The sequence below is a fragment of the Colossoma macropomum genome, unplaced genomic scaffold (assembly GCF_904425465.1).
Source record: "Colossoma macropomum unplaced genomic scaffold, Colossoma_macropomum, whole genome shotgun sequence".
Classification (NCBI taxonomy): Eukaryota; Metazoa; Chordata; class Actinopteri; order Characiformes; family Serrasalmidae; genus Colossoma; species Colossoma macropomum.
In genome coordinates this window covers 31,654,935-31,672,375 of record NW_023494787.1, presented here as the reverse complement: position 1 = coordinate 31,672,375, position 17,441 = coordinate 31,654,935, and the positions used below count along the sequence as shown (strand labels likewise).

Sequence of the window (17,441 nt, the reverse complement as noted above, 5' to 3'; positions counted from 1 at the left end):
TACAATGGCAGATGATTAAGACTGACCATTCCGGCTCATTTAATGGACACAATTCAAAATACATACACCAGCAGAGTCACCAGCCATAGAAATGCATGCAAATGGACTAAACATGCTTTAATCTTTTACTATTGTTTATATTTAAAGATTGTATATTTACACATATTTTACTTTGGGTTCCATGCAGCACTGTGATTTGTCATTGATCTTCAGTGATCTCGTTTCTCAATTAATGCTGATTTCATGACACTCTTAGTACCTCAGTATCTCTGCTAAAACAACAAAGGCAATCTGTTGCATGCAGAAACACAAACTCATGCATGCAAAAGTAACAGTAAAGTAATAATAAATAATAAATACAAACGCATATATAAAATATTTTACATTCACTACAGTCATAATCACATGAACATAATCATGTTCATAACAGTGCTAAGGCATCCAAATTCTATGACCACCGGCAGCTGCCAATTCAAGACTTGAAAAGTTATTGGGACTTATGTGATCCAGCTCAGTAGATACGTGAGATTAAAGAAAAGTAAACATGGGCCACAGTATCAGACAGTCTGAGAACATTTCCAAAGAGTACTGGAGCAATCTGTTTTTGTAGTCCAGTGTATTCTCGTACAGCTGTACGTGTTTGTGAGGAGCTCAAGTGAAGTACTTGCAGCCAGTCGAGTCGATAAAGCAGGAATCGGTACATCTGAGCTGCCCAAACGTCCTGAGCAAACAGAACGAGAGAAAACACAACACATTGCCGCTTAACCGTAAAGATGTAGATGGTCAAATCTGATCATGAAATGATGCAAATCCAACTAATAGGTTCGCTATTCATCAGTTTCATTTGTCTGATCAAACTCAAGTCTGGTGATGTTGTGCAAATTTGAGCATAATATTTAAACAATATTAATAATATGAGCAATATTGAAAATAATGAAAATAACTACATCAGAATCATTGTAGAAAAGTGGTGCGTAATTCAGTTTTAAAGTCAACCTACAGTCTAAAACTGACCTTTTTAATGCTGCGTTCGAGTAGCATTCAACAGCTCTCGAACAGGTGACAAAGTCATATTTACAAGCGGGAATTTACCAGATGTGGTAAAGATGTGGAACATAATTAAAAAAGAAGAAGAAATCAATCATGTTTTTATTTCCAATGGGTGGAAGCAAATTTGAGGAATTTTGTGTGTTACTCTAAGCCTTCTAAAAAGCCCTAGATACATCACTGACTGTGAAAATTAATGGTAGTCTAACCAGGATTGAGTTGTTAAAAATGGAAAACAGCAGCAGCTCTATGCCAGGGCAAGTTACTGGAAAACTGGTACATACAAGTTAAAATATATGTTAATGTCTGTTGCAGGCCCCTGGTTACATTAAACACAATTCATTATATCATATAATTTAAAAGATAAAATTCTTCAGTAATATGTAGTGATTTTTGACTGCCACTGAAGCCTTTTTTTGATTTTTCACTGTCACTGTGCACCAGCTAGCAGGGAAAAATAATATTAATCAATAACATCATGTTTTACCTCTCCCTCACACCACCCCCACCTATCACCAAGCAAAATGCGCAGCTAGCTCAGAAACCCTTGCTGATCCTGTGTTTCACTTGGAAAAACTGTAGTGGGAGGGTGCCTTTATCCATGCAGCTGAAACTGATTCATCAAATGTGCTCAAACCTCAAGTTGCTTTGTGGTCAAACACTGTTTCATGAATCAGACATGGAGTAGTTTGTATGTTATTTTGGCCACTTGCTTATGCAGCCATGAGTTTGTGTGCTTTCTTCCTAGACACATCAAGCACATTTGTGGAGAATTTTAGTGTGCGTGAGAGTCTTCTCATTATACTTGCATTTTTGTATGTGTGCATGTGTCACATACCCTGGTAGGTAGGTCTTGCAGGTCTGATAGCCAAAGTCCTTCCCATCACACTCCTCAACCCCATCATGACGATATCCATCTCCACAGTAAGCCTTCTTACAACCTACAGTGAAACAAACAGAGATGCAAACCAGAAACAAAAGAAGTGTGTTTTCTTTTAAAGTAAATGCGTATGAGCCCATGACCTACCAACACAGTCATCTGTGACCACCTTGTTTCCATCATCACATTCCTCTCCGTTCAGTGGCTGCACTTCTCCATCCCCACACAACCACGCTCCTCCCTTCGCCCTCTCTGTCGACTGGAATGGGAGCAGCTGTGAAAATAAACAAATAAATAACATGTCTAACTAAATGACATTCACAGAGCAGCCTTGATTTCCAGTCTGGATGTGCTGAACCAGTTGAACTGGAAGAAGCCCTTAGGCTTTAGGGAAGACAGAGCAAAGTAATTCTTGCAGTAAATCAAACATGCAGACAGGCAGAATTCAGTGCTGTGAGTTGAGCTGTTTGGCAGCATCGGCTGAAAAAGACTAATTCTACAGCAACATTACACTATTATTATCACAATCACAGCTATGAACAAAGAAGTGAAACCAGATACCTGAATGGGCTGCCATCCGTCTATGTCTTTAAAGTAGAGAGATTTCTGATCTTTGAGGAAGGCAATCGCATTGTCTGTGTGCAGATTATTCAGCTCCTTTTCACTGTTTACCACAAATATCTGTCAAAAACAACAAGCAACACATGGGCTGATTGAGACCACATTTCTAGTGCAGACAGCTTAATAATACATAAACATATATGTACATATGTACATGATTGCATATGTAGTAGGGACACTGGCATTTTCAATATTTACCAGTAACCATACACCATATGTCCAACAGTGTCCAGAAATCCTGTCTAATTAGTGACAGGTGTTCAGTTGGGTGCACAACTTCTGTAAACTCCATATAAAAGCACTGCCAATAGAATAGGATGCTCTGGTGCAAAGTGTCAGCATTGGGCTATGGAGCAACGAAACTGTTCTCTAGAGTTATGGAGCACCATGCAATACCTTTGGGATGAGTCAAAGTAAGCAATTAACTGTCATATAAATAAGTGTGATTAACAATTTGATTATCTTTTTTTTTATCTGTATCTTTTTAACTGTATGCAACTAGTACAAGCATGTAAGTGGGCAAACTGGCTTAAATAAACAAACATTACTCACCACTGCCCTGTGTTAAAACCCTAATCAGAAGTTAAAACCGTTTTCATAAGACCAATGACCTGTCTGAGTAAATGTGCTTTCTGTTTTCTTTTTCATATTGCATATTTACATATGTATTTGCCACAACCCAATGGATTAAAAACACCAAATTCAACTAATTAACTACATTGTATTTGTTGCAACGTGAACATATGATTAATAACTGCCATTAGGTGATCAGGCGATTAAGTAATAATTGTGACAGGCCTAAATTGGAGTGCAGTTTGTGATCTGACTTCACTAATGCTTTTGTGGCTGAATGCAATCAAGTCCTTACAGCAAGGTAACAACATCTAGTTTAAAGGCTTTCAAGAAGAGACTCTCTTGCAGCAAGTCTCTACAAACTTTTGGACCCGCAGTGTAGTAACACATAATATCACTGATATTCTTTTTGTTTGATGACATTTCAGGGCACCCAACAAAGGCCACTAAAAGAAAACAAACTTCATGAAAATACATATCAATTAATTTACACTGTTATAGTAATTATTAAAGAACCAGGTGCTACTTTAGATTAAAAAAATATATGATTTATTCATGTATAGAAAGCTAAAGATTCCTGATGCAACACTGGCTCTCGTAGCTGTGACTATCTGCTCTGATCAAAATTCACTATAATTTCAAACCAGACAGTGACTTTTATTCCATAAAATAAAAATTCGAGCAGCAACTCTGTTAACCCCTTACATTCACAGGCTTATTACATACTAAAGCTTATTATTCAGTAATTATATGGACAACAATACAAACTGGCTGAGTTATTCTTAAGTTCTAAAAGTGAGAAACAGAAAACTAGACCTGTTGGTGGGTCCTGGCTAATTAAGGGGTTAAAGTTTTATCTTTAAAATAAGCTGTACATTAAACCTTAACATTCACAATATGTCAAAATCAGCTCTACTAGATGATTCTGACTAATCAAATCACTGACCTTTCATGCCTATCCCAAATATAGAGGACTTATTAGGACTGTAACAATGTTGGACAGTGCTGACTGCATGTGAGTTGGAAGCTCACCGCTGAGACTTTTTCATATTTGCCACGGCGCTGCAACGATGCACTACCAGGGCCATTTGTGTTGAAGGAAGTGCAGTCACACTCTCCAGGAGGACCTGGCATCCCCTTCTCACCTTTCTCTCCCACCAGATATAGCCCTGTACATAACACACATATTCATTCACATATATACAACCTACACAGGTAAACAATGAATTCAATGTGTCTTTTAATGTGTATGAATGTCTGGTCACCTGAGGCAGGAACTCCTGGGGGTCCTGGGTGTCCGTTAGGTCCTGGTGGGCCAGGTGGCCCCATCGGTCCTGCTGCACCAGTCTCTCCTTTAGAACCCTGCTTCAAACAAAGGGTACAGCATACATGTTTATTAGAATTTTATCCACTTTATTTCTGCAGCCTGTGACGCTTTGAGAGAACCTCAGACAAAACATAATTGGACAATATGTTAAATGCTAATGACTCTCTTACATGATAGAAATAGGAGAAAAAAAAAAAAACATAATTCTTATTGTTGAGGTGCTTGAATGCTTTTGTGCTGATGTTTGTAATTGTTCCTTCAACAGAAACTTGAACCTGTTTTAGAGAAATGCTTAATGACAGGATTCTATTTAAACAATACAAACTATTATACACATTACTTATGCTAATAAAGTTATTTAATTGCAACTTTTGTTTACACTGTTATACAAGTATAAAACTATAAAGCAATGCCATTACAGGACAATATTTAAGGGGCAAGAACTTTGCTTTTTCATATGTCCTTTGATGCACTGCACTTTCCTGGGATATTATACTGCTTGCTGTAGTTTCATTTTTACTAAGCTGTAATGACAGCCACAAACTGCACGATCTTCCAGAACGTCTGAGACATTTAATGGGGCATAAAACAATAGCTTAATAAGCACTTCAGTGCACAATTAGTAGTAAGTAGTAAGCCACTTGGGTGTATCCTTAACGGTAATTTTACTTGAGCATTGCTCCCCTTAACTGTAATAAAATCACTGTAACATATAGCCTCAAATGGATTACTGCTTTAATCAATGATCCACTAAAAGGTTCCTACCACTGTAGTTTCCGGTGCTAGAATGTCTTTCATGTGAAACTCCAAGTTAGGAATCCAGCAAGCAAGGAAGCTCGAAAGGTCAGGGCACCAAGCTCACTGACCCATATAGCAAGGGGAATTGACTGCTAAATCCACAGCCATTCAGGAATGGGACATCTACAGGAAAAGCCTCCGTGTAACATTAGAGGTTTGAAATATAAGAGACTGTCAGTCATGCCTACTAACTGAACTCCTCAGATGATGTAACACATCAAACTGCTTTGGGGTGAGACACACACACACACACACACACACATACACACACATAGTTTCAAAGGCAAACACAAATCTGATGTTCTGATATGTATGTCTTTATATTTAAACATAAATAACATTTCTACAACTGAACAGAAAGATGTGCTGACCGATTTAGCATAAGTAGGACACGGTCAGATCGAGTAACCGTATGTGAGTTCAGCCATGGGTTGTGTGTGTTAGTGCTAAAAATGTGACAGGTCTCTGGTGCCAGTGATCCTTATGCCACTCACATATTCAAAGACTCACTGAGTGTTGAGTAATCCCAAAGTGATTTCATTCAGCCAGATCTAGCTGCTGTGTGTATGTTGTGTGTGTGAGTGCGTGTGCATAAATGTAGGTATTTGTTTTTGTACATTTTAGAATAAAACTGTTCCCTCTTTGCAGAAAAAGTAAATAAAAAAAACAGGGGAACCATACAATGTACAGACCCACCTTTCATTTTTTTATTTGAAAGGGAATATTTCTTCATGGTTACTGATGTTAAGGTTAGGTTTGAAATTCTTATTACGTTTAGGTAGTTACATATATAGTAATCTATTTATTTATTTATTTCATTTTTCAGAGTCAGAAAAAAGTAGCAGAGAATAAAACGAAGCTTTAACAACTAAGCATAACATCTGTTTTTTCGGTATTTAGCATGTTCACCCTTTGCCTTTATCATAGCTTCCATTATTTTCAGCAGACTTGCTTTTTCAAAGGAATCTGCAGGGATACTTTTCCAGACCTCCAAAGTTAAGCCTCAGATGTTGTTTGCATTTTCTGCTTTTCTCACAATCTACATATTCAGAAACACATTCAGTGATGTTGAAGTTCAGGCTCTGGGGTGGTCAGTCCAGTTCTGAGAACACCAGCAGCTTCTTTGTTTCATTTACAAATTTTCTTTTAGACTATTTTTTGTCTATATCCTTTTGTGTAAGTTTTGGAGAGAGAATGAAATCTAGTTGCACAGATTTCATGCAGAGTGTATGCATATCTCTGCTGTTGCAACAAAACCGTTTATTTCCAAAATGTTAACTTTCTAAGCCAAGGAAAAACACTTAACTTGTAATACAAGTTAATGGAGAAATAATTTTTTCCAAGTAACTTTGAATTATTTCTGTTGGTCCATTCACCATGAAATTTTGACACATGAATGGCAACTAGCCTTTTCAAATTATGTCAAAAAATGACAAAAAAGGAGAGTAACGATATGTACTTGTACATGTTTCTGTATTGTTCTGTTGGCACGTTCGTTCTCACCTGTTTGCCTCTTTTGCCAGGACGTCCTGTAGGGCCGCGCTTCCCAGACACACCGGGTTCTCCCTTTGGACCTATTTCACCCTGACAAACATACCCCCCCACACACACAAACACCCTCAACAATATGCAGAGATACATAAAGGTATCTATAATTAATATTCAGTGATGCACTATTAAAAAATACACTATGAATGAGATCAATAAGTCTTCACGTAACTCATCAGCTCTTACCTTCTGTCCCAGCATCCCAGCTACACCATTCGATCCCTACAAATACAGCCAATTCAGTGTATTACAGGAATCAGATGAAAATCAAATATAGACAATTTTCCTCTTAACCCAAATGTAAACAAACAACGAACACTTTCTGTGACTGAAGTTGACATTTTTAGTTTTACACTTGAGCTATTAGGCTAATGTAGCTGACAGGCAATGGAAGCTTACAGCCCACCAGTTAGCTCTGTGCATGCCTAAAGCCCCTTTAACTCTTATCTTTATAATCTTTATAGTAATTTAATGGGAAGGGGTTAAGTGCAAACCCAGTGTCGTCTCGGTGCAATGAAAATAGCTGACGCTGTTAAAAGTTCATGTGAGATTCTCACAGGGTCATCGTCTCACATGTAGAACTGTAAAGGTTAAAAGCTGATGCTGAAAAAAAGCTGACAGCATACAAACATTTATTCCAAGGTACTATAGTTACATCTCTGTGTTTAGCTTAAAAACCTGGTACTTAAGTCAGCGGTTAGTAGGTGTACAAGATAAAATGGGCAATGAGAGGGGTACCTAGTTAACTAGCAGCTGACTGCCTTTTTATTCAGTAAACTGTCTTATGACTACATTATTTTACTTTGCTTATGTTACTATAAAACAATAGTGACTCAGCATGTCACAGACATGAGTGAGAAGTCTGCAGTGGTGCAGCTCAGCTAACCATAGCTGAAGTTAGAAAAGATATTTCTCTATTCTAAACGTTACCTCAACAAACCAACATGTTTCTACATCATCCTGTGCCAGCTAGCTACATTGCTTCCACCAGCTAAACACCAACTTTAACACAGTATGTTTAGCCACACCGCTACACAGATGCGCACCAACTTTTTTATGCAAGTTTAGCTGCATGCACACTACGGGTATGCAAACTTCTACACACAAGTTTAAGCTAAAAGCATCAGATTTTACATACAAAATATACATATACAAAACATGTTACATAGCAAGAAGTAGTAGTGGTAGCCCTCTTGAACCCTGAATGTTCTCTATACTTTTTTACACATTTTACATATGACTTCCTGCATGTCACACAGTGCCTAAAACCATAAATCAACTAATAAACAACTCTTTTTGAGGATCACTCTACTTTGTTAAGCAATTTTAGACAACAAACATGTCTTGGCTGATTGACTATATTTGGGGTTAGGAAAATATTGTCTAAATGAAAAAGGCAGTGTTACTGACAGATATGTTTTCCCTTACCCTGTCTCCCTTTGGACCTGGAATTCCATGTTCCCCCTGCGATCCCTACAAAACACACTCAAACATGAAGGCAATGAAATGCTCATTGCTGAAAGAGCATAAGCAGTCAGTTTCACACAAAACAAGAGTATGAAAGACAAACCTTTTCTCCCTTGTATCCCGGCAGGCCCTGAATAAAAAGGAAGAGAAATACCATAAAAACTGCATATAAAGAGACAGGATTGAGCAAAAAAGACCATATCATTTTTATGAGAACAGTATTAATGGAAGTATCATTTTTCGACTATAGTCTTTTGTCTCAAACTCCTCTAACAGGAGGATTCAAGAACCTGAAATAAGCCTCAGCGAGGAATCAGAAATAAAACAACAGAAGCCTGCAAACAACGCAATCTCTGCAAGCCCATTAAAGCCTACAGAAACTCTGAGCTTCAGAGCAGCCACGGTGCTGCTTCAGCAGTTGAGAGTTTGGGGGTTTATGCTGAAATGACTGACAGCATCTTGGAGCAGAATCACTTTTAGTCCTTTCCTTTCCTATCTCTAACAAATCTGTCTGCAGTGGTCTGAAGTGGTCAGTCCATTGTTGTGAGAACACCAGCAGCTTCTTCATTCATTTGCAAATTTTTCTCTTTTGTTGTCCGATTCCTTTTCTCAGTAAGGACTTCTTGACAGCTACACATCCTTTCAGACTCATGGTGTTGAGTTGTCTTCTCACAGTGGAAGGATGGACCTGTGGATTTGGCAGATCTGTAGCAAGAGTGGAGCTTGATTTTCTTCTCTCTCTCAAAGAAGAAAGCTTTTTTGTACTGTTTGATAGTGATAGTTTTAGTGATCTATCCAGTCTTGCACGGTTGTTAGGAGTCCAATTTTCTCTATATACTTCAATCATTTTTTTGAATTCCTTCCTTATATAGGTGGATTATTTTATATGTAATCTCCTTAGAAATATCTCCTTAAATGACTGGAAATTAAATAACTGAAGGGTAGTCTCTGACTTTTGTACAGTACTGTATATACATATTCAACTTATGTTGAATATGTATATACTACATTTTTTTTTTATTACTCATACTATTTATTGCTCATACTGTCTCAGACTGCCTTTACACTGTATTATACACTATATTATTAACACCGCTACTCTGGAAAGATATATTTTTCCATTCAGCCATTGCCATTATCATATCATAGATCACTCTGTTCCTCACCTTGGGTCCTGTTGGTCCTCTCATCCCAGGCATTCCCATCAGTCCAGGATCTCCCTTCTCCCCCTATCAGTCACACAAAACAAGAACTGAGACCAGTTTGAGGTTACTGAGCATTCAAAATCTGCCTTTTGAGGTGTGCATAAGTGAAAACAAATTGCATTACGCTCACTTTTGCATCAACAGCTGTTAAACTGTTTATTGTTGGCCTAAAGGGCAGTTATTAATGCTAGACTGTCTTTTCATTTTTTTTGTTTGGTGTTTGTGGATAATGTGGTTAATGTAAAACTAGACCTACTGATAAAACTGCCTCGGAGGGACAAAAAATCTATCGATCGATTGACTCAAGGTAAACCTGCTGTTATGCCATGGATGGGCAGCATTGCCTTTACTTTGCTGATGAGTGAGAAACTGTTTGGTGAACTGACGATAATGAAGGAGTAGTGTGTCAGGTATCTACATTAACCAGTTAAACTCCAAGGATTCATTAACAAATACAGAATTTCATTCTTCACATTCACAATAAGGGCTAGGTATTGGTCAATTTGATATTGTTACCAATATAAATTGATTTAGACGCCTTGGTTTAGATGATGATTCCTACACAGCAATATTTTTGATACCATCTTTTTTTACTACAAACTGGAGGTGGGAATGTCTTAGACTAGAAACGAGTGTCAGGTGCTGGAAGTGAGTATATTTACAGATTGTAACAGATTCCAGACTAATCAAGAGACACCGATGTTAACAGCTTGTTAACAGCTTGTACACAGAATGTAATTTAGACAGCCTCTCACCAGTCTAGAGTTTGAAACAAGCATGTTAAGCTTGTAAGCATGTTAAAAGGTACTTGTGTTTGGTAAAAACATACCAAACACAAGTACACAAACACACATGACAACACCTTACACCAACACGTTGCAAACGTACTACTGAGGAGGATAAAACAATCAGTACTTAAATATCTACTCAGAAAGCAAATCAGAGTTGTTATTGTTATTTCAACAGCCAAACATGTTGACAGTACAGTACTGTGTACAGCTTTACTTGTACTATTGTAGTATTGTATTGAAGAGGCAATGATGTGGTTTTATGAGCAAACTAGTTTTGTAAATTGCTGGTCTACAGTAAATACATAAATATGGATACAGTAAATGGTCTTCCTGGATGAAAGTACACTTGGCCAGACTTAGTTGTCACTACAGTACCCCATGCTACAATGCTCAGAATGGAGCTTGCACTTGCCTTGCATTATATAATGCATGGTCACACACTGTAGAGTGCAACAATGTGCAAAATTGATTTATGTTACTCAATGCATTTGCATTCTTGCATAAAATATGTTTCTGGCCCAAGACTGACTACTTAGGTATTGAAATTTGGTACTGAGAGACACATCATTTCTCACTTGTTCAGGACCATAAAGGCACTTATTTTTAAACCTAGCCCTCCTTGTAACTGCATATGTTACACAGTAGTTACAGAATGATTAATGGTATTTACTGGACAATAAGGCTTAAGAGAGGGGTGTCCAATCTTATCTGCAAAGGGCCGGCGTGCTTGCAGGCTTTCAATTGAATAAAGCAGGAGCACACATGATCAGCTGTTTCAAGACTGACCAACTGACTGAACAAGTGGAATCAGGTGTGCTTCTGCAGCCACACTGGCACTTTGCAGATAAGACTACACTTACATTGTCCTAAGATTAATAACTGAATAATAAGTCCCGAGTTTCAAGGGTTAGAATGCAATAAAAGCTTGACGGTTATCTACAGCAGAAAACAGCCGAGAAGCAGAACTCACCTTGGGTCCCTCTGGCCCCGGAAATCCTGCAGCACCCGACCTCCCAGGAAGACCAGGCCGACCAGTACGACCCTGCACAAACACACAGATAGATCAGACTGTCTGTGTGAGAGTTTGTGTGTGTGTCAAGTAAAGACACAACTCAGTAGTCTAGCTGAGCTGAAAGTACAGAGCTTGGATGAGAGTTCCTGTTGTTGTTGTTCATGTTCTTGCTTATGTTCAAAGACATAGCAGGCATGAGTAGAGCTCTGGAGTGTGACAATGAGCAGCTGGAATCATTATTTTCATTTTGTAATGTTGTTACTTGTATACTCATAAAAACTAAATAAGCAATCAATACACTGTTTTGTACAAATGCATCCCAGTATCCATAATCATAGAGTGATACACAAATATACAAAAATAACATACTGTTTCAATTTATTAGTGCACGTGGTTAATGACAGCTTGGCAAAAATAAAACTAAATAAAAACAAAATTGTAAAAATCCCTTTATATTCACCAATGCACCCAGCATGTCCATCTACTTACATGCAAACACTCTCTTTCTCTCTCTCTCTTTCTCAGTGTAATTAAATAGCTGTGTGTTCATTCTGATCTGCAGTGCGGTGGGGAGATTAATGTCTGGGTTGAGCACTAAGTGATATTGCCAGACAGCACTGCAGTGGACCAAAGCCAAGCCTTAATACACTACAGTAATAAACAGTAAAGTGCACACTCTGCACTGCAAAACTATACTGTGCATAGTCAGGACAAGGAATACCGAGTATAATACAGAAAAGCAATAGTTTTCAGATAATCTAAAGCAAGATAAAAGAATGTTAACCATTAGAAGTCACAGTTATCACCAGCAAAATTAAAAGCATAGAGTAATTTAATATCACATTTTTAAAATATGCCTTTTTTATGTTTTGTGAAAAGAAAACCATGCTTCTGTTATTAACTCAACTCAAATGCACTGCTCGTATGTTGCATTCTCTATGCTTATTTGTGGCAGACACAAATTCAAGAATTTCAACCAGTATACTGCCCACTATTATTTGTAGATCCAAAGACAGTTGTGGCAGGGGGTGCTGATGATAATACATATGACAAAACATATCACTTTTGGAAGTTTACCAAAGTTTACCACAGAGAGCAACAGCAGCAATTTTTTAAAACGCCATTAATTTTTGCCATGGAGAAAATGGGGGTTCCAAATAAGGGCATGACACTTACAGAATGATGACATGACTATATTTTAATTTGCTTGATATTGCACCCAAAAGTATGTAAGGATCAAGTATTGTTTTCCACAGGCTCTTTTGGAATGATATCACAGATTTTTCAGGTTGTGATGGACCATACTGACCACTGGCTAATTTGGAATATTGGTTCCTGGAGTACCCCCTGCCCTGCATATTTTGTCAGTTTTTGCACAGTTTGTCCTGCCCAACACATCTGTCGTAGTTTTTTCCTGTATATTTTAATTTAATTTAACAACATGACTTCAGGGGTCTTTAACAGACTAGGGGTCTTTTACATATACCATTACTACCTGCAGAACAGCTTTAACCAAGAAACTGAAGTGGTATTTTTATTTTTATTTTTTTTTTTGTGATCAGCTTTTTATTGCATTTTTACAACAGAAGGGTATTTTTAATTCTTAACGTGCAAAGATAAGTCTTACCTTTGACCCTGGACGACCTATATCACCCTAGAGGCAATAAGAAATAAAAAACAATCTGAACTGTGACAACTATAGTTTACAAACAATAACGTCATTGTAGTCCACTTATCAGACAGACCTTATCTCCCTTGGGTCCCTGTATTCCTGGAATACCACTGGGTCCCTGAAATAACAAGCATCAACAAAACAATGTACAACTGCAACTATGCTATAAGACAAATCAGTCTCCAATTCTGCTCTTCTTACCTGTGGTCCAGTAGGGCCATGTGGTCCTGGAGGTCCTGGTAGACAGTGTTCTATCACCTTATCTTCATCTCTTCCTTTTTCTCTTTCAATCTCCACAGATTCAGGGAACACCTTCAAAACAGATACAAGAATTTACCTGACACTAGTCTTTTTGAATGATATAGGTAAACTTTCTCACTGGCCCCCCAAATTAACCAGGATCAATCAATTATAAATTGTGACTCCCTGCCACAAAACAGCAGGAGAGTCTGATGGCATTCATTCAAAAAATTGGTCATGGCTTTTGACAGAGCACAGTCAATGCAGGAAGAAATCACTAACATAAACTGAGCAAAACGTTCCCTGAAGTTGCTGTAGCACAAAGAGGGTATCACAGCTACATATGACCATGTACAAGCCTGCCTGGCTGGTATCTAACACGGCAGCAGAACGAAAAGAGGAACAGTATGACATATTTGCCGATTTAGAAACAAGGCAAGTTGCATTAACAGGAAGCACCGGACATTGCTGGCATACTGCACAGTTGGACCTAAGCCTGAATTCTCAACTTAGAACACACCACTGTATTGCTGTCACCAGGTGCACCTTCAGCTCAAATCTTACGCTGCTCTTGAAATTCACAGATTTGTTTTAGATTGTACCGCATAGGTTTTCAAATAGAGCTTCGACAAAATGACAAAAATATATTTTCTAAAAGAAATACAGCTTCAATCCTGTTTTGCAGGTATATTCATAACTAGTAGCTATTTTAAGTAGCAAGCCACTTTCAGCAATTGTACAACTGAGAACCACTCATTACATGTCGCAGTTCAGCTGGGTCAAAATAGCCTGAGCATGGAGACTGTGCTGAAGAGGGTGATTACAGCAATTACAGTAAACATGAACAAAGCAAGAGCACATGCATTGAGATTTAAGTACTGTCAAAAATCACTCACATGGCCTCGTCTCCAGACACTGGGAGGCGGAGGGAACAATGGAGGCGGAGGTGGAGTCAGTAAGCAGCATGGGTCAAATCTTTTGAGTGCATCCACTGGACCCAAGGCTATGACAAGCAATTAGATTACAATTATCAGACGACTACAACTGTTTGAAGATAAGGTAAGATTGAAGACATTTCAGCCATACAGTTTTAAAAGGGAAACAAGAAGGCCACAGTATGAAAAGAAAACAAATTTGTATGCTCTGCAGTTCTTGAGCAGGGCTTCTATTGGCTCTCAGTGCTCCACCTGAAGCTGATTCAGCCATTGTACTTGTTTTTGAGAAAATGTAGATATAACAAATCATTGTAGTCTAACCCTTTACAGAATAGACCACTGTTTCAAGATTTCCTTTAGTGAACCTGTAATTCAACAGGTGTGGTCAAAACTGTCCCAAAACAAAACCTATGTACAAAAGTTATGTGAAAAAAATATTTTTTTGTCCATTTTGGGACAATTCAGGAAAATTCATATTTCAGGCTTAAATGTATACTTAAGGTGGTTTGACCCAAACATTATGTTACGGTCAAGCAGTGTTTTCTTTTGAATGATGTCACAGATTTCTCAGGTTGTGATGGACTATACTGACCACTGGCTGGTTTAGCACACTGATGCCTGGAGTACCCCCTGCCCTACACATTTTGATGTTTTTCCTGTTCTGACAAACCTGATCCAACTAATCAGTTAAATAACAAGTCCTATCTGAGTTGCAGTTGATGTGTTATAGCAAGAAAACACTAAATTGTGCAGGGCAGGGTTACTCCAGGAACTTGTGGTATTGCAGAATGGGTAACACCACTGCCCTCCATGTGGCAGACTGGGGTTTAATTGCTTGCCTGAGCAAGCACACCACACCACACCAATGAGAGTCCTAACACTACATTCGTCTCTGTAACATGAATACTTTGTAAGTCGCACTGGACAAGAGTGTCTGCCAAACACTGTAAATATAACCAGTGGGTTTCCATTTTACTTTATTATTATGTTACTGTGGATGTTTGCATTTTATTCTGCTAAAGTTTTTTCTGTATATTGTACCCAAACAGTATGTAAGGGTACAGCAGTGTTTTTTGGAATGATATCACAGATTTCTCAGGTTGTGATGGACCATACCGACCACTGGCTGGTTTAGCACATTGGTTAATGGAGTATTCCACGCCTTGCACATTTTAATGTTGTTTCCTGCTCCAACACATCTGATCCAGCAGACATGAAATGACACAGGAAACAAACCATAGACTTTTTATAGCACTGAGGTATTTAAAGACTTGGCTTAAAAACGTGGCTTGCCACAGTCTGGCGTTTCATTCTCAGACTGCAGTGCTGAAGACTGTGGTTCTGTAGGACTACAGTTTCATACCACTACACACTTCTTTCACAGTATGAACACAACTGCCTCAGATTTACCTCTAGATTTTGGAGGGGTGGTAAACATAGACCTGCATAGTATGTTCGCCCAGCGTTAAAATAAGGCATCATTATGATGACAGAAAGATTCCAGAGGTACACCACCAAACTGTTTATCTTATTCTGATACTGAGCATTGAATTCACTGCCACAGCACCACGTACCTAAAATTAACGCACACACACCACACAGAGGAAATAACTTCAGACAGCTACGACATTCCTATAACACACCCTCATCTGTTCCTGATGTCTTACCTGTAGGAAGAGGCAGAACGTCGTCCAGGTTATTGGGTGAAAAGCTCGACACAGAGTAGAGCAGAAACAGCAACTGTAGTCCAACCCTGAACAAATCCATGTTCCTGCCTGCTGTCAGTGTAGAACATCCAGAGCGGAGTCGCTGTCTCAGCCCTAATGAGGTAACCTCGACCACTCTCCCTCTCCCATCACAATGCGCTTCACACCCCTTTTTCTCAGCCTAAGCTCTTCGTCTTTTCGCCTTCGTTTCTGTGAAAGCCGCCGTTTCAGTCTGAAGAGCGAAGTGTTTCCCACCAGCTCTGGAGACACGAGTGTTATTACACACGCTGTGCTGACACAGGAGACGAGACAGCCGCTGCCAAGATTAGACCCTCTCACTGCCCACTACGCCTGTCTCCACCACACAGACACGAGACAGCGGGGAGATGGTGCAGTCCAAAGTTAGTTACCTCAGACCTGAAAACGTTACTGTTAAATTCGAGAATCATGAATATCACTCGGAGTACAAAATAACGGAAAAAACGCAGTAAGTCTGAACGTTGTGTGCGTTACCCAGACTCCCCTAGAAACATTAAGGCAAAAACGGTTGGACCTGGTGCGCGCGCCCGCGAGAATGGACAGAGGAGTGGCGCGAGCTGAGAGACCAGGTGCGGTATATTAAACCGTTTAGACTCATACATTAAACTTGGTATTCAGGAATGTACAAGGAGACCTAAATCAGTCCCTTTACCTTTCTGTGAACCCCAGTGTCGTGTTATGAAGCCGTTTTCGCCGCCTTATTGGACGCTCGAGGCCGGTTCGGTTTGCGCGGGAACCTTCATAAGAAATCCTCCTTTGCCATCACTTAATTTTGCTCCACATTTGCCTCACTTCCACCCTATCTGCATTAACGCTGCATATCGTCCCGTCGAGACAAAACCTCAAATCTCCATGGGAACTTTGAATTAACAAGAGTCCTCCCCCCCCCCAAGTAATTCTAGATAATTTCAACCGGTTCATTCTTCATGGAAAGCAGGGCCCACATCCTACATTTTCTAGGTATGAGAAATATTTTCCTGAGGACACATGATGTTTGCATGGCTTACGAACCAAAAAACAAAACAAATGAATCATAATTCATTTTTACATTACCATTTTCCAACTTCTCTTCACTGCTTAGAAACGGCCATCTTTGGTTCTCTGCCTATTGGCAGTCCTGCATTGTTTCTCATTCAAAAAGCAGTCCGGGCTGAAACACTCCTTATAACTTCAGCGTGAATGGGCAGAGCTAAACTCCTGCAGGCTGAATAGGCGGATATATGTGTTGGTACACATGACAACACAAAAAATTTATTGGAAACAGGCTATTTTACAGCCTGGATGAGGAAAGAAGCTAACAGTGTGTATAATAAATGGTGATGGTAAATTAAATGTTGAATATGTACAACTGACCTGTGTTTTATTTCTGTTACATTAGTGTTCAAAGTAACCATGTTTTGTTGACTTCCCACATAAACCACATGAATGCACATGTTGGATGAACAACTGCCACTTCCAAAAAGCTACCACCCGACTTGCACTTACAAGCAACTGTCTCTATTGTATAGTCCTTCACCATAAGACTGTGATGAATTTAAAATCTTTGGCTATGACACTGAATGAAGTCTACAAAATTGCAG

The 17,441-nt window shown here is 38.9% G+C and overlaps 1 protein-coding gene across 2 annotated transcripts; it reads right to left on the bottom strand.

The window, feature by feature from the left end:
• Positions 1-15: 15 nt before the first annotated feature.
• Positions 16-16,190, bottom strand: wu:fc38h03 (acetylcholinesterase collagenic tail peptide). Of its 2 annotated transcripts, none has more exons than XM_036566944.1 (17): positions 15,784-16,190; positions 14,078-14,184; positions 13,143-13,253; positions 13,015-13,059; positions 12,897-12,923; positions 11,228-11,299; positions 9,428-9,490; positions 8,365-8,391; positions 8,223-8,267; positions 6,981-7,016; positions 6,750-6,830; positions 4,387-4,486; positions 4,154-4,290; positions 2,489-2,608; positions 2,075-2,201; positions 1,886-1,988; positions 16-721 (listed from the first exon to the last, which is right to left on the bottom strand). In XM_036566944.1, exons 1-17 carry the CDS (start codon positions 15,881-15,883, stop codon positions 652-654), a joined length of 1,371 nt encoding a protein of 456 aa, XP_036422837.1. In that variant the 5' UTR covers positions 15,884-16,190; the 3' UTR covers positions 16-651. The 2 variants fall into 2 exon arrangements, with proteins under 2 accessions (XP_036422837.1, XP_036422838.1); XM_036566945.1 differs by having other exon boundaries at positions 4,387-4,483; positions 15,784-16,188.
• Positions 16,191-17,441: the final 1,251 nt, after the last annotated feature.